General features: G+C 38.3%; 1 protein-coding gene and 1 long non-coding RNA gene across 2 annotated transcripts; both read right to left on the bottom strand.

Annotated features, from left to right (window-relative positions):
• Positions 1-604: 604 nt before the first annotated feature.
• On the bottom strand, positions 605-2567 carry LOC122476575. The gene is made up of 2 exons (XR_006295528.1): positions 2287-2567; positions 605-1034 (listed from the first exon to the last, which is right to left on the bottom strand). It is a non-coding gene; the product is annotated as an uncharacterized LOC122476575 (long non-coding RNA).
• A 1231-nt stretch (positions 2568-3798) lies between these two features.
• LOC122469060 (rho GTPase-activating protein 20-like) lies at positions 3799-27093 on the bottom strand. Its single transcript, XM_043556093.1, has 12 exons — positions 26800-27093; positions 25718-25885; positions 23935-24084; positions 21445-21486; positions 20987-21071; positions 16747-16824; positions 14223-14289; positions 11464-11652; positions 8116-8291; positions 6593-6754; positions 4564-4673; positions 3799-4039 (listed from the first exon to the last, which is right to left on the bottom strand). Exons 1-12 carry the CDS (start codon positions 26862-26864, stop codon positions 3799-3801), a joined length of 1533 nt encoding a protein of 510 aa, XP_043412028.1. The 5' UTR covers positions 26865-27093.

Raw genomic sequence — 27093 nt, 5'->3', positions numbered from 1 at the left:
GTTAAGCATCCAACTTCGGCTCAGGTCATGATATCGCAGTCCGGGAGTTCGAGCCCCACATTATGCTCTGTGCTGACAGCTCAGAGCCTGGAGCCCACTTCAGATTCTGTGTCTGCCTGTCTGTCCCTCCCCTGTTCACGCTCTCTCTTTCTCTCTCTCTCTCTCTCTCAAAAATAAATAAAGATTAAAAAAAAAAAAAGCTGACGGATAAAAGGATGTGAGTGGTAGTGGTGCTGCCTTGAGTTTTGATGCTCATGTGTGATCTCAATAAATAATGCCTCTTTGTCTTGAGAATCATTGTCTTCTGCATGATCCTTTGCACAGTCCTCTCCCACATTAGCTTCTTGCTTCTGGAAGCTCGTTTTCTATCATATGCAGGCCAGGCTAGCTTGTTGAAGACATGGGGACCACATGAGAGTCAACACCAATATACAGACACATAAGTTAACTCCAGATGAACTGCAAGCTTAGGTCAAGTGTACAAATGACCTTAGAGGAGACAGAACTGCTCAGATGGCCTCCACTGAAGTGTTAATATGAATCCATTAGATACATGGAATTCATAATATGAATCATAAGTAAATAAAACGGTCATTTGATCCACTGAGTTAGGGAGTGATTTTTATTGTATTAATATAAAACTATACAATGCAAAACAATACAATAAATATATAATATGATGTGGTAGGCATTGAAGATAGAAGAGATATTTTGTGGGAAGCTTACCTCAATAGGGATAAATGGGATCAAGGAAAAGAAAAACTCAAATGGGATAAACTGGGGCCTTGGAAGGGGCTCATTTTTCATTCATTGGAAAAAGAGTTCTTTATATTTCCTATTTTATATGAAATAGAGGAAAAGGAAGGATCAAGTGTCATTATGGAGATTCTAGTCTTCAGTGACTTTGAGAACTGTAGACAGGTGGCTATGTGGATCCATGCCAGATGAAGTCTTGGTATTATCCTGCAGTTGTGCCTTTTTGTAAATCACTATCACCGTCACCAGCTTGGATTCAAGAGGTTGTTGTGCTGTCTCTGATGAAATAAAAAACACACAGTTGTCTTATATAAGTACATTCTCAGACCTGACACTAGACTCATCGTAATTCCTGAAGACATGTATTTTCCTAAAGAAATATAAGAAATATATATAAAATTAAGCAGTCTTATAAAATGGGCTGCCGCCAGGTAGCTGTGACTCACTAGGCTCAAAATAATACTAGCTCTAGTCTCAGGGGAACTTCTCCTAGCCCTGTTAATTCCTTATTTACAAATTTATTTTGCATCCATTATCTTACTTAATCTTTAGAACAGTTCTAGGATTTAGACATTATTTTCATACACACTTTACTTATTTATTTTTTAAATATTTATTTTATTTTGGGGAGAGCCAAGGGGGGCAGGGGCAGAGAGAGGGGGACAGAGGATCCGAATTGGGCTCCGTGCTGACAGACTGACAGTAGCGAGCCCGAAGTGGGGCTCGAACTCACGAACCATGAGATCATGACCTGAGCCAAAGTCGGATGCTCAACCGAGTCACCAGGTGCCCCCATCCACATTTTAGAGATGAATAAACTGATACTGAGCTAGTATACTTGGCCAAAGGTAACATAGTTGGTAAACAGGGGCACAGGAATTTATACTTTGGAAAGGCCGTTTAGCATCAAGTCAAGTCCTTTTTTCTCAATGATGCCAGTTATTTCCAACCTGTTTCAAAGAGCACTGGAATCCTGTGGTGCCCCAGGGATCACTGGGCAGAAAAAGGAAAGAGGAGGGAATAAAACAGGCAGTGCTCTGTGCCCCTCACTCTGGTTTTGACCAAATCACATCTATTTTATATCTACATATATATTACACATATATATACACATGTATATATGTGTAAAATATATAAATATTTTTATATTTTATAAATATAAATACATAATTATGTATTATACATAACTACATATATAAAAATATAATATATATATACGGGACCCATTTAAAATTTTGTTTGAAAAAATTCCCAAACACTATATCATACCATCATGTCTCCTAATGCTATCATGATCCACACTAGAAACTTCTTGAAGCCAGAGACCTCATCTTATCCTTTCTTTGGTCTCACAACAGGGTGAGACCTCCCTTGACCTGTGAACCAGACTTCGGAAGAAGGCGCAGATGAAAATCATTGCCCTGGGGATGTGCTCTGGGCTCCAGAACAGCACTGGCTAAGCATCTCCCATGAACCCTGACAACCTTGCTGTCTGTTTCTTACCAAAGCCAATTAAATTATTCACGGTACCTGCAGCATTCTCGCTGTTATCACAGCTCGTTGAGCTCTCTCCCAAGAGGGAAGTGATGTCTTCCCCAAATATCTTGAGGCAGTTTTCAATGAGAAATTGTACAAGAGAAACCTGTAACACAAAAAGACAAAAATGAGGCACTTTTTTTCAAATGGCATAGTTACAAATCACATTTTGTATGTGAATCTTGGATCTAACAAAAAATGTGAAAGAATTCTGAGGAAAAATTCAGACTTGATAAAAATATATAGAAAGCAGAGTTCTCTAAGTAATAACTGTGATACTTTCCAATATAATTTGGGTACAGATTTTAAAATGCTGTTCAAAAGTGGGCTAAAGTTATAATTTGTGACCTTGTTTAATAGCTAACATTTTGATATCAATGGTTACATCTTGAAAACTAGGATAATTTTCAAAGTATAACCTACCTTATTAAATTTTTCTTTTCAAAAAAAATTTTGTTTCCAGTTTTATTGAGCTGTAACTGACATATATAACATCTTATTAAAATTTATAAAACATAGACAGGGGTGCCTGGGTGGCTCAGTCGGTTAAACGTGACTCTTGATTTTGACTCAGGTCATGATCTCATGGTTCAGTTTGTGGGCTTGAGCCCCAGTCAGGCTCTGCACTGCTAGTGAGAAGCCTGCTTGGGATTCTCTCTCTCCCTCTCTCTCTTTGCCCCTGCCTTGCTCTCTTTCTCTCTCTTTCTCTGAAAATAAATAAATAAGTCTTAAAAAATAAAACAATAAAGCATTGACAAAAACTTATGAAATTCACTTCTTAAATGAAGAAGTATCTTAAACTTAGGAAGCAGTGACTTCTGTGTTTTTTTTTTTTTTTTTTTTTTGTGAAGGAAAACTCATGCAGCTGGAGAGAAAACATGGCTATCTGTCTAACTGCAGTACTTCCTCATGTATCACCTTGCTTCACGCTCGCTTTCTGGGTGAGCTTGGGAAAGAGCTGTGATCTTATTAAGCATGTTGTGGCTCCATTAGGATATTCTGGAATCTTCTACCAGTTTCCTTGTGACATAGCAGAGGCAAAATAGTAGCCATGTATTTTTCTAAATGAACCACAACTGGCAGAGGAAGGCCGATGTATTTGGAGCCATGGGTGCCCATGTTGCCCAAGCCACCTAAGATGTGCCAGTAATGACCAGAGGAACTGGATGTGGTCACCATTGTGTACTGAGGAAACCATGGCTTTGCCCAAGGTTACATGTCCCTCAAGGATTAGGCTAAAAGTTGAACCTTGACTTGTCAAACTCCAAAGCCCAGCCTCTTTTCTGTTGTATCATGGCACTCCTCTCTGGTTTGTTCAGGCAATCTAGTGTTTAGTCTCCTGGATGGGGACAAAGCCCCTCAACTGCTCTGAGTTCCCCACTTAACAACACCCCTTGCCATACCCCACCAGAGCAAGACAATGGACCCTGCCTCTTCAGGGCAGCATGACAAAAATGTGCACTTTACGAAACTGATCCATCAGAGTTGCTACTGCAAATTTCAGGTTCAAAGTAGGGATTCTACCCAGCAGAGGATAAAAATGAAAGCTCTCATTACCTTTTTTATGAAGTTACTTTCTAATCCCGAGCTGCAGGAATTAGATGAAGAAAGAATGCTTGGGGCTATACACACTGATAAATTGTAAGCTGTCATCTGATTGGATGAGGAATGCTGCTCAATGTTGTATAACACTCCAAAAAGGTATTGCAAGAGAACAACATTCACTCTTGGCAGCTGGTCTAACAGCCTAAAGTTAGAAAAATGCACTTTTAAATAAGGCAAGTCATTTCACTTAGGAAGTTGGAAATATAAAGACAGGGAGCAGAGTACTTCATTGTGTATCTAGAACACAACCCACTGTAACGGAGTGGCAGGCATGAACGTATGCAATAATGTTTCACGGAATTCAGTTCCTGAGCCAGATAAAACTTCTCTGGTTAAATGTTTGACAAACTGAAGTTCGTATCACTGGCAGTTGATGCTGGAGCAGCCCTTTTAGCTCAGTGGATTTTGTCTACCAGTTTCATATATTCAGAAGGTATAACATGGTCAGGGATTCCACATTAATAAGATCAGGAGAAACATAAGAATTCAATAATAGCATTAAGGCATGCCTCTGTTTTTAAGTTGGCCTCCACGGGTATGAAGAATTGAAACTCTTTGGCATTATTTTAGTGGACAAAGCTATAACTATAAGCCAATATTTTTCTAGTAGTACGTTGGTTGTATTTTTGAGACATGCCCAGAGTAGAGTAATTACTACATCATTACCTCTGGGCTGCAGTTACTTTCTCCTCCTCATTCCCTTGATCAGCAACAGCAAGCCATTTGTCATAGAGATCGGATGAAAATATGCTTCCTGGGATATTTCGAAGAAAATCCTTATGTACATAAAAATAAATAAGTAAATAAATATAATTCTTATAGAAAATATATACTGGAAAACATTTAGTTGAAAAATTGAGTTCAGTCCCCATTCCTTCACAGATACCCAAACTGTGACCCACACAGAGCTCGGTTCTCACTCTCCATTGACTTGCACACACACAAGCAGTGCTTGGATTTTTTCCCAACTAAAACTTAAGAGCATAAAAACAGAGCCTAGGCTTTGGTAGAAATGAAGATAAAGCTCCCTTCTATCATCTGTAATTTACTCTTTTGTGTACATTTTAACAAACTACTACAAAGTGACAGGTCCAGAGATAGACCATCTTAAATTCTATTTGCTTCTTGTACAGAAATACACATAACCCATTTTTGCAAATAGCAAATAGCACAGTGCTAGCTCTTTAGACACAGTGCTAGCTCCTAATTCTAGCAAGAAAAGTACTGAAACAAACAAACAAAAAACCACACATGTGTGCTCTTGCATACATATCAGGAAAGAACTAAGTCTTCTGACTTGAGGTGTATGTGCTCCTTGGGAGAATGCTACTCTCATACTTGCATCATTTTTCCTTTTCTTAACTGTATAAAAGTAGACAGTCTAATGGCAAACTCATTGTCATCCTTGTGATATATTCCTTTCTAGTTTAAGCCAATTCTCCAGTTAGTTTGACATGATATTATGAAGGTCGAGGTTGCAAAGCCTGATTCTCCACCAAGATCAGTCAACTTTAGAAAGAAAAAACTTTAGAAATGTCTATGAACCATATCCATAAGTGGCCACCCCCTTCCTAGTCTGTGCTTATAACATGGAAATAGGAAAGAATCTACAAACTCTTGGTAGAAAAGCAAGGCAACACTCATCTTACTATTTGCATACCTGGTGTATCATAATTCTTTCCCCTGTTTCTTGATGCCTCTGTGTATATTACTGGTATATATTACTATGGCCCCAGTGTAGTTGTGGTAGCTAAGTCATTTCTGGACTATTTCTATTTATCATATGGTAAAACATTAATGGGGGATCAGGAAAGACCAAAAGTGACTGAGATTCTAAGATAATTTTAGTAACTTGTTTGTAGTCATTACTACATTAACATATTTTTGTTCAGAGCTGTTAACAAGTGTCAAGATGGATTAAGTTCATTCTCTGTTCTATTATTCCTCTTATAGAAATGTAACTGGATACTTGTGATTTAGCTGTAGCATTTCAAAATTAATCTATTTTTTGTGTAAATCCATTGAATTTTCAGAATTCCAAACTAATTTTGTCTATTGCACCCAGTTTAAAAGTTAGATTTATAAGAAGAGGCATGTGGCAGGAAATGGTTATCATGTAGTTTTAACCTTGGGATGGTGGATAAAACATGACAAATATTAACAAAGGATGCCAAGGATGGTAAAGGTGAAAGGCACAATTGGTAAAGTCGTTCCTATGCTTTTAAAGTACAACACATTAAAAAACATGGGAAAGAGTGATTAAGTGGACAGACATTTTGGTGGCCTCATTGAGACTTTTTTGATCATAAACTTATTTTCAAATGTTTAATATCAATTTTCTTTTGGAAACTTTGCCTTCATTGTTATGAGGGTGGTGAGAAAGTCATCAAAAGCAGGACATTTGCTTTGGTAAATATTCTGTGTGTGTAAGCGTATATTTTTGAAATTTATTATTACTAGTATTAGTACTTTGCATGGTGTCTTCAGGAGTGAAGGTGGGGAGGGTGGGGTGTGATGAAATATGGGGTTTTTAACTCCTAAAGTAGCTTCTTTAAATTTTGACTTTGTGACGTGTATTTCAGTTTGTCAGATACTTAATCTATTATGCCTATTATGGTTCTTGGGCAATCATGATGAAGGACACCAATAATAGCTTCAGTTACTCATGTGTAGATAATGCTAGAACTTTCCCTACCTTTAAGACAGATGCTACCACAAGAACAGATTCACTGTCCAAGTTCACTTTGTCCCTAGAATTTAGTTTCTCCTTCAGGATTCTGCATGATTTCATATTGGCTGATTTTCTGAAGATGCCTTCTGTGAATGGCCCTTTTTGATTGATAAAGCAAAGCATATCCTATAGAAAGAAATGAAAAGTACATGACATTTCATATCCATAAGTTCAAAACACAAGCTTGCCTCCTTTTTGAAAGAGCTAGGGAATGTGACCGTACCGTGTTTTAGAGCTGGAAGGACTAAAGTAAATTTGGATTTGTTTTTTCAGCGTCTTTAAATATATTGTCTACCCAAAAATACACTTTACAGTCATACACTAAACCATTTTAAACACTTGTTTTAATCAGATTTTTTCCTTTTCAGTGAATTTATACTTTTAAAAAGTTAGTCTCTGTGTCAAGGCCTTTGTAGAATCACCCTTCTCTCTCCTACCCCTCCATTCTTCTTCCATTGTTCCCTTACATACATGCTATTCCCCAAGTGTGGGAATCTCTTTGCCACGCTCATTTTCCATTTGCTTATTCCTCTTTAAGTGACTGTATACTCCATTCCTACTTCTTCTCCTTCTTTCCCTCTTTTAAAATCAGGCTCAAAAACTCTCTCCTCCTTCTCTGATTACATTCCCTTCCCATGAGTCTTTCATTGCCTTTAGTTGTACCTTCATGTCCTCTGTCTGCAGTGTAGAAAGATAATAGGGGTTGGATCCAGGTAATATAAAGGATCTGAACTCTATTATGTTACTTATCTGGTGTGTGACCCAGGGCACATACATTTTTACTGAGGCTTTTCTAATTCATTTGTGAGTTGGGATGATGATATTCATAGCTACCCCCTAAATTTGCTGTAATGCAGGGACTGGGGTAGTACCTAGCATGTAAGTAACATCATAAATTTCTTCATATGTAGCATAACATTCCCTACATCTAGTATAGTGCTCAGAGAAACCCTGGATACTCAATAAATGTTAACATTGACAATTCAGTACACCAATTTGAGATAGGACAGGCCAAAGTCTGTGGCTTTCATTTGACATATTCTGTTAGTATTAACAGATTCATATTTGCCAGAAGATGAGTCACTATGCTTCGTGAGATATTTTGAGTTGTACGATTGAGTAGACTCAGCTGAAGGAGACTAATATGAGCTCAGGAAGGCAATGAAAAGAGAATATAAAGATGAGATAGACTCTCAGAGATTCATGCACACAGTCCATATTTTGGCTGGTCTGAACAGGCCTATGTGGGTCTTTGTGGAAACAAGGAGAATGGACAAGAGTTATCTTTTCCTGTTGTATTTGCCTCATGACTTTGCAGTACCTAAATCAGATTTTATTCTTTGAAGTAATAGAAACAAAGCTTCTCAGCCAAATCCAGGAACTGGCTAATTATTTTTCCATTTGGTTGTAGATTTAAATGAGAACACTTGGCCTCTCAGGGCTCCCCCTCCTCAGGAGGGCTAATAAGAGACCAAAATGAGACCTACCAGAATGGGGGAGGGCAGGTGGTCATTATCACACACATCCATGAGGGAAACTCCGAAGAGCTGTGCTGGCTTTGCAGAAGGTGGAGCTGTGCACTGGCTGTCCTGGCAAGCTCTGGGGCCCCACCTAAGGGCCCGGTTTATGAAAGGATTCCTTTTAACTGTCTTCTGGCCTGAACCTAAGGAAGAAATGAGAGTAGTAGTAGTAGTAGAAGTTAATTAACCTTAATTTTTTCCATTTATGTTTTTACTGCATGTTCATTGCTATGGCTAGAAGAGGGAAATTGAGTCATTTGTGTAGTATTCCCCACATTCTGAAATTGGCTAATACCATCCTTATGGTGCTACTGTGTTCTTCCCCATATCCAGCAAACTGATAGTTAAAACTGGAGACTTGATCAGACTCAGGGTCAATACTTCTGGTGCCATTTACTACCTATTATACTGCATCATGAGGCACTTAGCCTGTAGTTGTTAGTGTCCTCTTGTTAAGTATGATCGGTGGATTCAAGTGTCAGATCCAGTTTTAAAAGCTAAAAAGATTGAGTATTCAAATCAAGCAGAGTTTGGTAATCATCTGCTTTCACAGTGAGTCTTCTCCCAGACTTAGATTTCCTCTTTGGTTTTCTGAATGTTCCACTGTCTCTGATCAAAAGGATCTGCCTTTCATGACACAATCTGCCTGACCCCACTTCTCAGCCAGCCTGAGGCTCCTCTACTCTGAGCCATCTCCATGGATGACTTTATGCGGGGGTGGGGGGTATGAGAGGGGGTCCATGGGAAGTAGTCTTTACACGCTGGCTATGTGGGAAGATTATCCAGGTGGCTGTGTTTGTTTGTTTGTTTGTTTCTTTCTTTCTTTCTTTCTTTCAAGTTTATTTATTTTGTGAAAGAGAGAGAGAAAGAGTGTGTGTATGCAAGTGCATGTGAGCAGGGGGAGCTGCAGGGAGAGAGAAGAGAAAGAACTCCAAGCAGGCTCCACGCTGCCTGCACAGAGCCCAGCTTGGGGCTCGATCTTCCGAACTGTAAGATCATGACCCTGAGCCGAAATCAAGAGTCAGCCACTTAGTCGACTGAGCCACCCAGGCGCTCCCAGGTGGCTGTGTTTCTTGTGACACCCCACCAAGCTACCTGGAGATGGTTTTTAATTATCCAACACTCCCTATCAAAGGCATGCAGAAGAAGAGCTTTACAAAGAAAAGGTGATCAGCAATGGAAAAGCTGAGTTCAAAGTTTCTACTGCTCAGCTATCAATGTTTTCCTTATAAGGTACCTTAACATTTGTTTAAATAATCTGCTTAAATAACTGAGCTCTTTAAAAGTCCAGAGAAAAGTCAAGTTACAACTTGGATAAACAGATGAGCAACATTTCACCAAATACCCTTAAACACCCATCCACTGGCTTCTCTGGGATGTAGTGAGGGCATCACCATGTCCACTTACATGGGTGGCAACACTCCTGGTGCTTGATCAGAGAGACCATATCTAAGAACCAGAAGTATCCTGGTTCTGCCACTTAGACAAGTTGCTCAAAAATCTTTAAGCTTCGGGTTGCTCAAATTTAACGTAAATGATGCTACCTACAACTCATTGAACTAAATATAATGTACTACTCAGCACAAGGCTTGGCTCATGGCAGCCTTAATAAAAGTAATTTCCTTGCTGAGAGGGCCTAGGGCAGTCTAGATATCAGTCTCTTCCCCCCAAAGGAGACCTCACTCCCATTCTCGGTTTCATTTTACAACCTCTAGAATGTATGCAATCATGAAGGAATGCCACCACTTTGCCTAACTAAGGCTCTCTCTTCCCACCCTGAAGTCCATACCCCTGACATTTTAAAAGGAGTGAAGGAAGAAAGCAAATAAATTCTCAAATCTGGAAGGAGATTCCTGTACATCAAAACGTACAAATGTTTGCTTAAGATACAAGTTAATATATAAATTGAGTTGTTGTATGCAACCTGGTTTCCCTACTCTTACCCTAGTTTTATTATTTGGAAAACTATCCAAATATATTCCATTATGGAGCTTTAATTAAGAATGCTTTTAAGAAGAGTGTCGTATCCCTTGATACAAAGCCATAAATCTAGCTACTCCATGAGTATATACAGAAAGCAAATACATGGGGAGTCTGAGTGGCTAAGCATCTGACTCTTGATTTTGGCTCAGGTCATTTCATGGTTCATGGGACTGAGCTCCATGTGGGGTTCTGCACTGACAGTGTGGAGCCTGCTTGTGATTCTCTCTTCCCCTTTCCCCTTGCCCCTCCCCCATTCATGTCACTCTCTGTCTCTCTCTTTCTCTCTCTCTCAAAATAAACAAACATTTAAAAACAAAAAAGCAAGTATATCTGAAGTCCTATACTTTCTCAAAGACATTTTTGGGCTTAGCTGGACCTTTTGTAATGTACATTATTTGGTGTTAGAGTTCATGTTGCCTCTGTGACTAATAAAAATATATGCTATAGACATGAAAAATATGGGAATGATTAAACAAGCTAACTCGATAGAAATCTATCCTTTCTCAAACAGTACTGGCAAGATTTGGGTTAGCACTTCCTAATGATCGAGTTAGAGTATGAATATTAAAAAATAAAATTTTTGAAACTTTGAGGTTATAGAATAATGATAATAACAATAAAAAATACTTCCTGTTTTGACCCCAGTGCTTCTCAGGTTAATATCACATTTTCATCAGAGAATGAAATATCAATGAGGGAATATTGGCATGGTAGGGAAAAATAGTAAGAAGATTAAAAAGCCCTAACCATAAAGATCATCTAGTTCCAGTCTTGACATGGGTCTGAAACAGACGTGGCAAGTGGGGGTAGAATTAAGAGTTCAGTTCTAACTAGAACCCAAGGCCCCTTCAGCCTAAGCCCAGAATAAATGCAATTCAATTCTGTAACTCTTTACTCCACTGAAGTTCTTCTGTTCCAGGTGTGTTTAAGCCACATAGACTAGACATCACACCTCCTGTGATGGCCTGAGATACTAGACAAAACCCTGGAATAGGGAAAACATGTTTCTAGACCATAAAAATCTTGTGCTCTAAGAAGACACACAGATGTGTACACACACAATACTATGTGGAAAGTGCTCTGGGGATACAGAGAAAAGAGTAAGGGTCTACCTAGAAGAATTAAAACAAACGACCTTCTGAGAAGTGAGTCAGGTCTTGATTTCAGACCTTTGGGAGTTTCTCTAAGCCTGATTCTGGGTGGGTATTGGGTTCTTGCCTATACTGTCCCTCCCCACCCCCACACGGAGAATAAGCTCTGTGTCATGAATTTGTGTTCAAGAGTGGAGATATGAGCTAAAAGAAGGCACTTGAAGGAAGGGAAGGGGCTCACCTCTCCCTTGCTCGTTCTGCACTGGGTGCCTGGGCTTCAGGATGAACTGGCCTTGCATCTCTGGGAACCCCTCCTTTGGAAGGAGGGGCTCCTGCAGGGTGGAAGGAGAGATGGAGGCCTCTGGTCCCTGTGGCAGCAGTAGAGTAGATGGAAGATGGCTCATTTTAATTCCATAGGGATGTTCATGTCCTAAATGGAGAAAAGTCTAAATGTAAATTCAGGCTGGTGCTGATGGCTGTCATCAAACCTACCTTAACACGAGTGTGTGCATCACATTGGCATATGCTGCTATTCTCCTGGGGATTCCTCCCCCATATACCCATATACACCATATACCCTCTTATGGGGACACGCTGCAGAAATCAGGTGCTCAAGGAGAAGATTTTAAAAAGAGAAAAGAAAATTTAAATCATGTTCCTTTGCTTGGAATACATAGATTCATCAGTGCATTACTCTGCACAATGTTGACTTTTGCTGTTTCCATCTGAGAATATTTAAGGCCTTCTAGTTTCTGCCTTGACACTAACTAGATCTGTACACCTTAGGCAAACTACTTGACCCCTCTGAGTCTTACATTCATCCTTTGAAATGCTTACCCACAAACTTATAAGGAAATGAGTAAATATATTAATAAAAATTGCTGATTAATATTTTTTGAACAATTGAACATAGTATTTAAATTTTTTTTTAACATTTATTCATTTCCTGAGAAAGAGAGAGAGAGAGAGAGAGAGAGAATGAGCGGAGGAGGGGTAGAGAGAGAGGGAGACACAGAATCCAAAACAGGCTCCAGGCTCTGAGCTGTCAGCACAGAGCCTGACACGGGGCTCGAACTCATAAACCACGAGATCATGACCTGAGCTGAAGTCTGACACTTAATCCACTGAGCTACCCAGGTGCCCCAGCTGGCCACAGTATTAAGACTTGCTATGGTCACTATTCTCTCACACATGATATCAGTCAAACAGATTTTTCATTTCCTTTTGTCAGTTCTAGAGCCAGAGATACTCAAGGGTGATGGGATGGGATGGGTGGCCTTTATGCTTTGTGCTTCCCTCCCACTGCCACCCTCCCTACCAGGGCTGTCCTGCAAGCAAGGATCAGAGGGAAGGCTGTACTGTGTTGGAAACTCAGCAGCAAAGTGCAAAATGGTGTTTACAAAGTGGAAAACCACACCCCAAATCATGAACAGTTGCCTGCCAAGTGATTTGTTTTGCTCTTTCATGTTTTAAATTGTTTCCTCTCCATAGAACTTTCAAAAGACCCTGTGCTGTGATACGGATTTCAGTTTTTAAGAATAGAATGAAAGTTCTCTTTCTGTCATTTCTGATTTATTATTGTATGTAACTTGGGGAGCCTTTGCTGCTCCTTTTCATCTGGCACAGATGAAACGTCAATGCTCGGTTCACGAGAACCACAGTGACTTCCCTCCTTTAAGGCAAAAGAAGCTTCTATGACAGCAGTACAACCAAATCACCAAGATAGCCAGGAGTTAATCTGCAACTGAGAATTGAGAGCATGTTAAGAAAGACGTTTCAAATGCTGCTAAAGGATCATCATGAATGACAGGCTCTTCAGATTCCTTAGAGCTGCCTTCATGCGTGAAGCTGTTCCAAGTCTCAAAAGTTATCATCTACATTGTTTTATCTAAATCAATGCACTTTATTAAGATAAATATATTTAAGTATTTAATGTTTTCCCCTTTTATTGCTGAACGACTTTTGCAAGATGTCAACGTTAACACAAAAACATTAAATGGTGGAGTCAGCTATGTGGTTGGTGATTCTCTGAGAATATATGTTTCATAGAAAAAAATTGTTTGTTTAGATTTCCAGGTCAGTTGAAGATATTCTTTAGATCACTTGAAAAAGAGTAATAGCCTCACAGGATTATTAAAAGGATAGAAAATGCATATAAGAGGGAATGCTCTAAGATTTTGAGCAGAAATCATTGTCACTATTACTATACATTACTGTACTTCAAGGTCTGCTACAGATCCTGTCTTCTTGTTTTAATTTTTCTATTTCTGGTAAACACTGAATAAATTTGCTAATCCAAAGATTTTTTTTCCTTTTCTTTTTTTCTTTTTTAGATCACTCATGCTAATCACTATTTTAGGAGAGGTGCAATGTGTTTATCAACAACCTTAAGAACCATGCTGGAAAAAGCTTGAAAAACAGCAAAGTACAGGTGGTTTAGTCAGTGAAGACTGGACGAGTTTAAATGTGATTATCTCATTTTCTTTATTATGCTGAAAAACTTATGGGCACAGGACAAGTGTTTGGTACATATTTATACCTGGATTCAGAGACATGACTGGATTTTAGAGGACTCTCAAAATAGAGGCTACTTAGTAGTTAGGAAATGGAATTCAAGACTGAAATATGAAAAATAAATGTATGGGAAAAAGAAATTCCAATCCATTTTGATTTCATACCTAAGTAAGTGGGTAAATAAGTGAGTAAATAATAAATAAACAAAAACTTTCAATACATGTCTATTTGTCAGGTAAAAAAAATGATAGAGAAGAAAAATTTACATTTCTCTCCCCAACTAGACCATAAACTGCTGAATGAAGAGATGTTATCAGTGCCTGCTAAAGAGTAAGTACCCAGGAATTATTTGATAAATGTATGAGTGAATACTGCATGTGATTTTCACTTTTAAGGGTATTTAAGCTAAAGACAGAACAATCATTACCTTGAGACTTAGAGTTACAATTCTGAACCTACCCATCTTAGATTGTCCCTGACACTTACCAATTAGTGGTTGTGGGGCTTCTCCTTTGCCAGAACTGACCCACAGCTGATAGTCTTTCTCAGAGCCCTTGGAAACAAAAAGATTATGCATCACAACAAATCTTTCACAGCACTTGAAGAACACATTTTCTTAGCATTTCTATGTTTTGAAAAAGAAAGAATTAGGGCCAGTATAAATGCTATTTGGTCTATGGAGGTAGCTGCAATTTTTGAGTTAACAACACTTGTTAACTTGTTCCCTTCACAGCCTCCAGTAGACCTTCTCAGATTCTTGTCATTTCTTGATAAAGGCTGGAGAACCACAGTACAATCCAGCCCTCACTTTGTGGGTGGCCCTTGGCATAAGAAACCACAGTTGTGCCCCTTCACCAAGGAGGAAAAGTCTAATCTCAGAAGTCCTGTCTTCTGTCTCTAGACTCCTTGGATAATGTTGGCTTTTGCCTCCAAATGTCCCTGCACAGACAAGCATATTGTCCAGAGAGCCACACACCCTGCCATGACGATTCCCGAGCAAAGTAACTTGAAAGGCCATAGTAGCTCAACAGCCCTGAGCAGACAAATGCCCAAGAAGCTTTGAGGAGATAGGAAGTGAAGTCAAGCCCCACTACAGGGAGAGAAGGGACAAGAACTCTAACCTAGAGAACAAATCAGATGCAGAAAACAATTACTCTGTGAAGAATTGTTGCCCAATAATATTGGAAATCCCACTTGAAACTAACAAGTCTAAATTATAAAGATTGCTGAACTATTTTAAAGAGTCTTCTAGGAGGATAAAGTAAAATATGTTTGAAATGGAGTTGTTGGTGATAGGTACTATGCTTGTCCTTGACTTCTGATTAAAAATCATGGCCTTGCCTTGAGGAGGGTCAGAGGTATGGAAAGAATCACAAGCACACACACACACACACACACACACACACACACACACACACACAGCTAAATCAGCTCAAAATTGTATTGCAAATAGGAAGTAAGAGCTAATAAGAATCTCTTAAGGTAGGGTTCGGGAACACTATGTTGGAATCCCTTAAATCAGACATACATAAGACAAATAACCCCAGTTCTTCATTAAAATGGAAATTGTTGTCTAGTGAGATGGGTCACTTCAAGCAAAGGAAAATCATAAACATGAAATAAAATGAACAATATCATTAATCAGTCTTCCCAACTTCATCTCTAAAACCACTCACTCTCTTTCCAAGATTTAATTCTTATGCAGGGTGTATATATCATACAGAGATGTGTATGATATACAATCATAAGCATTGTTAGAAATCAATGTAGAGATGTGTTTTACTCACTACATATCAATTCAATTTTATTTCAAGTGTATTATTAAATTTTGTTTTTACAGAAATAATTGAGTTCTTATGCCAAATTCTGGTTGCCCTGAATTTTTAAGGGCCTTTATTATACCATTGGTTCAGATAGAATTTCAATACAAATCTTGTAATTATGTCATGTCACAATAGCAAGACACTTTCACATTTACAGAGGATTTTATATAAGAAGCTGTGCTTTATAAGTGCTCCCTCAGTTTTGTCAACCTGACTGTCACCCTCTTTTTTCCCTTACAAAGCATCCCCTCAAATATACCCTGGGGTGCCTGGGTGACTCAGTCGGTTAAGCATCCCGCTTCAACTTAGGTCATGATCTTGTGGTTTATGAGTTCGAGCCTATGTCGAGCTCTGTGCTGACAGCTCAGAGCCTGGAGCCTGCTTCAGAGTCTGTGTCTCCCTCTCTCTGCCCCTCCCCTGCTCATGTTCTCTCTCTCTCTCTCTCTCTCTCTCTCAAAAATAAACATTACAAAAATTAAAAAATATATATGTACCCATTTCTTTCATCAAAAAAAAAAATCAGCAACTTATACTAGCCCCATCAAAACGTAAGGAGCTGAAACCAAAACTGGATGAAAGTGATGTGTACACAGATGCCCCCAGACCCATGGTCTCAGTCAGAACTTGTCTTTTTTACCAGTTCCGAAGGGGCATGAGCAGTCTCATCCTTAGGACCTATATCAAGGGGATGTAGCTTCTAGCCATGTGGTCTTCATGTCAACCTTTACAGCAAAACATGTAATTTAAGACTCATTAAACTGAGATTGAGTCTTTGGGTGATGACCAGGGTAAATAGTGATGGGGAGGAATCAGGAAAGATGACACAGAAAGAAGAGTCCACTAGAGAAGGAAATATTTAGAAATTTTGAAATATTTTACTGTCTATGTATAGAATGTACACAGTGAACTGCATGTTGTTATTAGCACTCTAAAATTATAGCCCAATTTTTTGCTCTGATTTTGAATTTGCACAAAATTGAAAATGGAAATACCAGAAGAGCGCCCATGTATATAGCTTCACTGCCTTCAATTTCTCAGTTTGGGGTGGGGGGCAAAATATGGCTATGATATCTTTAATAATCAGCTGCTTTATAATGGGAGATGCACAACACACACTCACATACACACACACAAATCTCAAAGGTCAAGGTTGGTTTTTAACTAAAAATAGTTTGCAGGCAACTTACAGTTATTCCTAGCATTGGTAGTGACATGTTGATAATGTCATTCGCTGTGTCTGAATTTGCCACTGTTACAGTTACAGACTATAGAAAAGAAATAAAGAAAAATTGCTATAAATTGAAAAAAATTGAAACCATGTAACTAATTATTGTCAAATTATTACCCATATTCTAAAGGCAAAGCTTGCTTTCAGGTAATGACAAAATAAAGCACATGAAAAGCATACACTCTTAATTATGTTTTCATTTCTTTATATAACATGAAGCTAGTGGGAAGCAGTAAAACATATATTTCTCTTAACGGATTTGTGGCACACAAAATACAGCAGCTTAAGCAACAAAACAAACAAAAGACTGAGAATCCCAAGAAGATGCATGGGCTGATCCTCAGCTCCATAAAGCTAGTTCCAAAATGGAGCAGAGGGGATAGTTTAAAAAAGAGGAGCTGGATGTTTTTCTCTCTTCCTGAGTTGTGTTTTTATAGTATGGCTTTATTCATTTGCAATTACACACTCAGTTTCAGCAAAATCAGAATAAGAACTAGCTATAAAAGACATTTTTAAAAAATTACTATTTGGTCAGTACTTTCTTTGTGTCAGGCATCATAGTTACTAAGGTTTTCATTGTTGAAATCTGTTGAGACAAATAAAACCAAGGAGTCTAGGAGATGAGATTGAAAAGTTTAGAAATTTACATTCCATTCCCAACTCTGCCAGTGAGTGGGTTATTATTTATAATAGCTCTCTACCATACCTTACATTGAGAAACTGCTCTACAAAACTAGGAAAACAGTTTACAGAAAATTACCTGAAAGGGATTAATAGGATTCTGAGATATTATCTATAAGACTATCTGAATTCCAAAAGACATTTTAAAATAAGACAATATGAGGGGCGCCTGGGTGGCTCAGTCGGTTAGGCGGCCAACTTCCGATCAGGTCATGATCTCATGGTTCATGGGTTCGAGCCCTGCATCGGGCTCTGTGCTGACAGCTTGGAGCCTGGAGACTGCTTCGGAATCTGTGATTCCCCCCCTCTCTCTGTCCCCTTCCCCAGCTCATGCTCTGTCTCTCAAAAAAAATAAATAAATAAATAAATAAATAAATAAATAAATGTTAAAAAAATTCTTTTTAAAATAAGACAATATGTAACCAATAAGACAATATATAATATTATTAGGCAATGAGGCCTATGTCCTTTGATAAAGAGTGCTTAAAGAAGGCAAACAGCACAAGTGGACACTCATAGGCCTTAAAAATACTAAGAACAGAGTTAAAAGAAACCCTTTCATAATTCATTACTTGGCCTTTCATTGTATTTTTCTTCTTATGAATGGAATGCAATTATTTGATATGTCAGATGGCCATGAAAGTTGATAATCAGACTTTTATAAACAAAAGCATTCATTGATTTCAAACTACCTGTAGCTTTAAGGAGTATAAAAAAATGTTTAGAACCCAGCAGCAGAGATCAGAGCACTCAAAGTCAGGGATGTAAGGGGCTTCCTATGCTAAATTATCTAGGAGGATTCAAAAGTCTGACTGGGTCTTAGCTTGAGATTTAATTAGAAGTAATGGTTCTGCTATTTTTTAAGATGTCTGAAAACCTTTCAATACAACTTAACAAGTCTCCCATGAAATCTTTTTAATGTAAAAAAAAAAAAAAGATCTCTTTTGAAATGCTAATATCACTCCTTAATTTATTTGGTCTGCCAGATAATGGTTTTCAAGGCATAAGGAACACACTGTGTTCAAAATAGTAATTCCAAGGATGTATGTAAATTTTCCTGCATGTCATATGTTCTCCAAAACACAAATTTCAGTAGATAGAGCTCTTTATAAACAAATAACTTTTAAAGAAATAAACTGTTTTTTGAAATTATTTAAAAGAAAGGGAAATGTTGCCTTCTTTTCTCATATGAAAAACCAGGAAAATGTGATCAATTCTCAAGAGCTAAAGCCAACTCTGAGGTGATCTAGCTATTCAGATTGTTAGGCAAAAACAGCAATTACAATAATGCTCAATGATACAAATGCAAATATGCTCACAATACACAAAAAGGGATGCATCTTAGCATAGAAATTGAATATATTTAAAAATAGAAATTTTTTTATCTGAAAAACATATTAAAGAAAAAATTTACTGGCTAGGGAACATCGTACAATGGGGACGACAAATGGCAGTCAGTGATTTTGGAAAATAGATAATAGAAATTATCCAGTCTGAGGAAGAAAAGGGGAAAGAAAGATTGAAAAAAATTAACAGAGTCTGAGGGACCTGTGAACAGTATAAAAGGGTCTAATACACATATAATTGAAATCTCGGAAGGAGAGAAGAAAGAAAATGGGGAAGAAAATATTTGAGGTAATAATGACTAAAAGTCCCCAAGTTTGATGAAAGACAAGTTTATAAATTCAAGAAGTTCAGAATATGCCAAATAGGACAGATTCAAGAAAACCATGCTTTGATACTTCGTAGCCACACTACGAAAAACCAAAAATAAAGAGAAAATCTTGAAAGTGGCTAAAGAAAAATGACAAATCCCCTTCAGAGGATTGGTGTTTGAATGACTCCAGACTACTCATCAGAAAGCACAGAAACGAAAAGAGAGTGCAAAACCTTGAAAGGGCTGAAAGGAAACAATTTGCAAACAATTTGTATCCCCAAATCTATCTCTCAAGAGTAAAGGTGAAATAAAGCCATTTTCAGATAAAAGAAGGAAATCTGCCTACACCACATCTGCACAACAAGAAATGCTGAGGATCGTTTCTCTAGGATGAAATGAAACTGTGTTAGGGGGAAACTTGGATCTTAGGAATGAATGAAGACCATTAGAAATGTTTCTTTTGTGTAAATTATACATAAGTTGATTTTTAAAAAATTTCAAAGTAATTTTCCATGAAGCATTCTGAGTGTAACCCACTCCCACAGTTGAAATCAAAGCGGGCAGAGACGAGAATGTGCTCTGCTGTGTCTCTGCTCTCCTCTCCATTCAGTGCATCTATCTGGTGCTTGGAAACAGATCAAAATATTTGCATGGCCTTTCCTTTGGCCAGGAAGTAACTGTCTTCAACTACGTCTTTTTCCACCTTCAAATACTATTTTGTGTGATCTCGAGCTACTGTAAAGTGTTACAGAAAAAAAAAGTGTCATTTAAAAATACCCAAAAATATCATTGTAAATGTCTTGGCTACTGCACTACAATTTCAGAAATCAAACTTTATACAAATAACTGGGGCAATTGGTTTGATTTTTTTTTCTCCAGTAGCATAAAAAAAGTGAGAAAGAAATATGCTGATCCCTTAAAAGTGTCATCCCTCTGAGCTCAAGTCAATCCTGATATTCCTTGGAACGAAAGACCTTTCAAAGCTCCTCTGCATTTGACATAAGGACTGAATGTAATACCTGACCCTTGAGTAGATCCTGTACTAGAAAGGAGACGTTATCAAGGTCAACTGACAAAATGGGAACACTAATGGCGTGGTAACGCATTATACCAATGTTACATTTACTAAAGGTGATAACTACAGGGTGGTAATAGAAGAGAATACCCTTATTCTTAGGAAATACTTAGGTTTAAGGATAAAGGGCCATGGTGTTGTATGAGCCTCAAAAATAAGGGTATACATACACATAATAGAGACAGAGAAAGAAAAGAAATGGTAAAGCAAATGGAGTAAAGTGTTACGGATAGGTGAATCCAGGTAAAGAGTACAGGGGGTGTTTTTTGTACTATTTTTATTTTTGCAACTTCTCTGTAAGTTTACAATCATACCAAATAAAACATCATGGGGAAAAAAGAACTGTGGAAACAATCCAAACCATTCTGTACATAAGTAGTGACCATTGGAACAAAATATTTTAATTCTAGTAAGATATACCTGCGTGTGAAAATCACTTTACTAGAAGCCACTGTAATTGCTATTAGAAGGATTCAGAGAAATATTATGGGCATTTAATATGCAATATTTTCCCATGCTTACACACTGTAGCTAGCATGGATTCCTCTTGCTTCATATTACCTAAGATTCACTTTTTATGTATACAAAGACATACGTGTAGACAGGGAAATCCATTTTCCCACATGGCACTTTTTTAAATACTCTCTCTTCCTCTCTTTTCTTTTCTCCTTTCTACCTCATTTTTTTTTCCTTCCCTCCCTCCCTATCTACCCCTCCATCTCCATCTCTTTCATTCTGTCTGAATCAGGAACTTGGAATTTAATTTTTAGTCTTAAAAACACTTACACCGCCACAGTTCTCGATGTCTCCAGTGAAGATTTGGAGGGGAATGCTTTTTGGCTGGTCCTTCTCTTTGGCTAGATTGATGTACCTAATCAAATTCAATAATAACCCAAATTGAGTAGGATGAATTAGCTATTAGCTTACTTTCAAATCAATCTATGTTGCTAATATTTTCAACATACTGTGTCATTTTTTAAAAGCATGTAGGGGCACCTGGGTGGCTCAATTGGTTAAGCATCCAACTCTTGATTTTGGCTCAGGTCATGATCTCATGGTTCGTGAGATCAAGCCCTGCATTGGGCTCTGTGCTGACAGCATGGAACCTGCTCACGGGATGCTCTCTCTCCCTCCCTCTCGACCCCTCCCCACTCATTGTCTCTTTCTCTCTCTCAAAATAAATAAACATTTTTTAAAAAAAAGCATATAAATAAATAGCCAAAATATGTATACTGACAAAATACCTTTGAAGGAAAGAGTACCATTTTTCCTTTAGTTCGGAAGACCTGCAATTTAAGAAATGGGAATAAAAATCAAACTCAAATTATTAAGATCACCATTCAGACAAAAATAGCAGCAGCCAGTTATTATTGATGTGGTTGCATGTGTAAGTTGTACTCTCCTCACAATCGAGTTTTTGATGGACCCTGCTCATTTACGAGCAGTATTACAATAACGGGAAATAGATCCTAAAGGGGAAGAAAGGTTGGTTTCTAATCTAAATGCTTAATTGTAACTATGTGATGCAAGCTATGCGATCATGGGCATGTTGCTTAACCACTCTGAGTTTCAGTTTCCAGAACTGGAAAAAGTTAATTTTACCTCAGAGTGTTCCTGCCCCTGCAAGTGCTATTCAAATATAAAGAAACATTATCATTCAAATTAAATCGTACTTAAGAAATTTGGCATTTGGATGGAACTATCTTGGCCTAGAAATAAGAATATCTTTTTAGGAAAGAACACCCATAATATTTTATTTCTTTATACATATTAGCATATTGTAATATGTTAAATTAGTTCCTAGAAAACTTATTCTTCATTACTATGATCCTCTGAGCAAAATCAGTCCGTCTGCGGCTAAATTACTAAAGGTTATTTTCTGTGCTAAAGTTTCCCTAGGATTTAGTAGCAAAAAAATGCGAATGTTTTAAACCCCATTCATATGTGGACTTATCACTTACTAGCATTTTTTTTTTTATTGTGGTAAATTACACATAACATTGAACATTAGTGACCTTTAGTACCTTCTCACTATTGTGCAACCATCATGACTATCTAGTTCTGGAACATTTTAATCACCCAAAAGCAAACCCAGTGTCCATTAAGTAGTCGCTCTCCATTTCCCACTGTCTCCAGCTCTTATACCACATTTTGTTTATTTGCTGATACACACTTGGGTTGTTTCCTTTTTTTTTTTTTTTTTTTTTTTTTTTTTTTTTTTGCTTATTATCGACAATGCTGCTATGAACGTTTGTGTATCAATTTTTGTATGAACATGTTTTTAATTGCTCTTGGGTATATATCTGGAAGTGGCATTGCTGGGTCATATGATAATTCTGTTTAACTTATTGAGGAACCTTCAAACTATCCACAGTGGCTGCCACATTTTACACTCCTACCAGCAACACTGCTCCCCACTCCCTCCATCACGACTTTCAAGACCTGTTTCATCAGAAAAATGGAACACCCATTTAGCATCCCAACCTGCATGGACATAGCTTCTAAATATGTATGCCAATCTGCAGAACAGTAATAATAACAAGTAAAAAAAGCACTAGGTGCCAGGCATTCTTAGAAATGCCTTATATATATTCATATAGCTTTTTAACTAACCTAATGTGGAAACCTGGCTTCCGCATTTTCTCTCTCATTAGGAAAAAAAAGTTTCTTGGAAATTCCCTAATCAAAGACTTTATATATTATCAACTGAAACTATTTCCTCCTATTTGCAACATGGAGAGGCCATTAAGCAATAGGAACTGATAATCTTTTCAGAAATATGCCATGGAAAAGAAGACATGCCGAGATGATATACATCCATATTTCTTCCCAGTAAGTTTTGAAAATTTTTCATTATGTCAACAGCTGCATTACAGAATTTAATAAATTAACAACTTGTAAACATTTTCGTTGCCTCATCTTTATGATGACACGTGAGATTTTGGTGGAGTGGGGCGAGGAGAAGAAAGAAGGGTGATGTGTTCATGTGATGAACACTCATTGTGTAAAGCAAGAATGAGACTTGGGGTGTGGTTGTTTCAAACAACAGATGTAAATGTTGCATGACCCCTGTAAAACCAGGAATGTCTCTCGGGATGCCACATTCCCCATCCTCATGTCAGCCTGAAAATGTGTCTTGCACAACTAATCCCTACTCCATGAAATCAAACTTTTGCTTTAGACTGTCACCTCTCTATAGATACCAACTAAGATAATCTGTACACGGCAATTCAGGCAATCTCATAGTCGATGGCATAATTAATTTATTTGTAGTAATTACATCTTATTTTTAAATGAATTAACTTGGGAATATAAAAGCAATTTTTCAAATTTAATTGGACTATTTAATAGTACTTGCTCAAGAGAAACATTCCTGTGATTTACAAACACAGAGAACTCCCTGGGAATTAGGGGGCAGGATATTGGAGTGAGGCCCTAGAACCACACTCTCTTGATTCTCTTTCCACATACCCAGAACACCCAACTCCTCAAGTGGCTCCTAGAGCCCACTTGAAAGACCACTGATCAAAACCAAAGGAAGTGACTCCAGTAGTCCCCACTCTATGTTATCTTATTCCTTACATTTGCACATAAAAACCCTTTTGGAGAAAGTACAAGGCAAACAAGTGTCATTGATGGAGGTTCAAAAGTGAGTCACTGGCTTGATATACAATCAGGTTAAAATGTTTTCCTTTCTAACCCATGTAAATACAAGACCAAGCTGTAAGCCTTACCTGAAGGTGGCCACAAAGTTCACCGTGGGCCAGCCCAAGATGAAGGACCTCTCAGCATTGATGCTGGTATCTCCCACTTTGTCGGTACAGTTGGTTATCCACATGGTGCTCAGTGGTATTTGATTTTTTATCTTAAAGGTGTTTTTATAACTAGAAAGAAAGATACCCACACAAGACGTCTGTTAGTTTGTTTCATAAATGTGATGGGGGCAGCTGTGCTCGTGAGACACAAGGGCTCGTTGCTCCAGGGCACAGTGTGCCTCCCTCATCTCTACTACCCTCTGTGCACAGCCCAGCAAATGGTTACATGGGCTTTTACAAAGCGTGTGTTGAGCAAAGTCTGGCCTAGGAAGACCCTCAAAACACTTTCCCTAGCCATTTTTCTGAATGTTGAGTATTAAGTAGAGAGTATGTATTTTAAAGCACTTAAAGAAAACTCTTAATTCATTTATTATTGTTAGATTTGTGACTTATTATTACATATAATTTTATGGTTATTGTTACAGTTAATTATTCGTTTGTGTCTTGCTTACTTCAAAAAGTATTTGAGGGCTGAACAAAAATACACAATACATTATTATTTTTTTTTTGAGAGAGAAAGAGAGAGAGAGAGAGAGAGTGCACAAACACAAGTGGGGCAGAAGGAGAGGGAAAGAGAGAATCTTAAGGAGGCTCCATGCCCAGCACAGAGCCTGGCTCAGGGCTTGATCTCATGACTGTGAGATCATGACCTGAGCTGAAATCAAGAGTCGGATGCTTAACCAACCGGGCCACTGAGGCGCCCCAGATAAAAATAGTTATACAGTTTTTTCCTACAAGAGACAAACCAAAAACAAAACATAAGCTTGCATCAGAAAGATTTAAAAGTTATTTTCAACCTTAAATAAAAATATATATTGTCAGGGTGCCTGGGTGGCTCAGATGGTTAAGCGCCAGACTTTGGCTCAGGCCATGATCTTGCAGTTCGTGACTTCGAGCCCTGCATTGGGCTCTCTACTGTCATCACAGAGCCTGCATGGGATCCTCTGTCCCCTTCTCTCACTCTGCCCCTCCCCTGCTTGCTCTCTCTTTCTCTCTCACACATGCACACACGCACACACACACACACACACACACGCACCCACACACATGCATGTACTCTCTCTCTCTCTCTCTCTCTCTCTCTCTCTGTGTGTGAAAAAATAAAAACATTAAACAAAAATCTTTTGGGATAATATTTCTACCCTTTGCCATGGCCTGTGTAGACCCTGTGTGACTGGATCCCTGAATACATCTGATCTCATGCTCCATACTTTAGGCTCCAGTCAAATCTACCTTCCCTGAGCCACTCCCCCCAAGAGACCAGGTGGCACCCACTTAGGCCCGCTTAGTCCCTCATCCTAGAAGTTTCAGTCATCTTGTCCAGGAATGTGACTGCTTCTCATCTAATCTAGTTTAAATGCTGCCATCTTGGAGAGGCCCTCCTAGACAACCCCTCACTAATACCTTCCCATCTTCTCCACATGGCACCCTTCCGCCGGAAGCACTAATCACAATCTATACATCCCCCCCTCTTATTTTTATCATTTATCTGTAGGTCCCAGGCAAGAGAGACACCACCTGTCACGTTCTCAACTGTCTTCTCTACAGGGGCACAGTACAAAACAAGACTTCCATAATTGAATGAATGAAGGATCAAAACACTTGCAAAAACAAAAGAAAAACACAATGTTTTCTTACAGTAAAGGCTAATGGAAATGTAACTTTATGATAATCAGAAAGGTGTATAGCATAGTATACATACTCGGTATTAGACATCAGCAACAAATCATTGAACAAGAAGAGGTGCCGTTTCTGCCTCCTCCAGCCTTGCTTGAGTTCAACAGGGCCATGGATAAGCAGGGTATGGGTGGCACCCTCAGATGATGTAGTGTTTTCGCTGTGGGCGTCCATGTCAACAGAAGAGCTTTCCCTGCAAATACATCAAACACCATGGAGCAGCTAGTTACTGAGTCAAATACATACAATATAGTTTTATGCTAAATGTCAGGGTTCACACAACACTAAAAATTAGTCTCAACCTCCAAAGCAAGACTCCAGAGCTCAAACTCAGGAATCACCAAGTTATAGGAAGCTATCAAAAGAGATAAGATCACTTGGGGAGTTGATACAGATGGAGACAGTTTCAAGGACAAAGCCCTTGGGGCATGCCAACTTTTAGAGGTGGGGAGGAGAAAGCCACAGAGCTAATCACGAGCTGTTATTTGGGAGGGGAGAACCAAGAGGCCAAAGGTAGAGAGTATTATAAGAAGGTAGACCACTACCAAAAAACAAGACAATTTGTGGCCTAATATAAAATAAAATGATGTTTGTGAAGAATTAAATACAACTTGGCTTCATGTTAACATAAAATGTAGATAACTGAAGATCCTGGAAAATTGACCCCAGTCTTATCGTAATCAACATTCAAACTTTGGGGGAAATTCTCAAACACCAGCAAAAATCACAGAAACATCAAAAAGTTTCTAAACATAAGAGTTTAGCTACTACTTGGCTGAGCTATGACTCTGACAGGACTTTCTGGTCATCATGGGTAAAACAGCTAAATTGTACAGAACGCAAAAATTCTTTCATAAATAGGATAGATTATTTCACAGACCAGAAAATTTTCTCTCATGGAGCCAAGAAAGTGTCTTCCCCCCAGAATGTAAAGCTGCCTCCCTTCTGCTCAGCAGCACTGAATCTTATGAACATGAGTAGCTTTTCATGAAATCAGTGCTGAAGTTACGAATTAGTCCATATGCGTTAGAAGAAACAAAAGAGAACAACACTTCCAGTTACTGTTGGTCTGTTTTGATGATCAAAAATAGTATATTAAAAGACTACCTTATAAGGTGAAGCCTTGAATGGCCACCTAAAAGTTCAGCATGCTTTCTGATTGGCGTGAACATCCTTTTTTCTTCAGTTCTTGGCACTGAAAATCGAAGTGAGTCTACAGCACGTGGCAGAGTACTGTAAAATGCTTGAAGCCTGAGGATTCCACAGTAGTCAAGATCACTGCCATTATGATGTCACGGTTCTAAGGCTCAGGTCATAACTGACAAACTGACATACTTGTTTCCCTGATTTGGCCTCTACCTTTTGATTTTTTATTTTGAGCTAACTGTGGATTCATATCCA

The sequence above is a fragment of the Prionailurus bengalensis genome, chromosome B1, assembly GCF_016509475.1.
Source record: "Prionailurus bengalensis isolate Pbe53 chromosome B1, Fcat_Pben_1.1_paternal_pri, whole genome shotgun sequence".
Classification (NCBI taxonomy): domain Eukaryota; kingdom Metazoa; phylum Chordata; class Mammalia; order Carnivora; family Felidae; genus Prionailurus; species Prionailurus bengalensis.
This window is presented reverse-complemented; position numbering and strand designations above follow the sequence as displayed.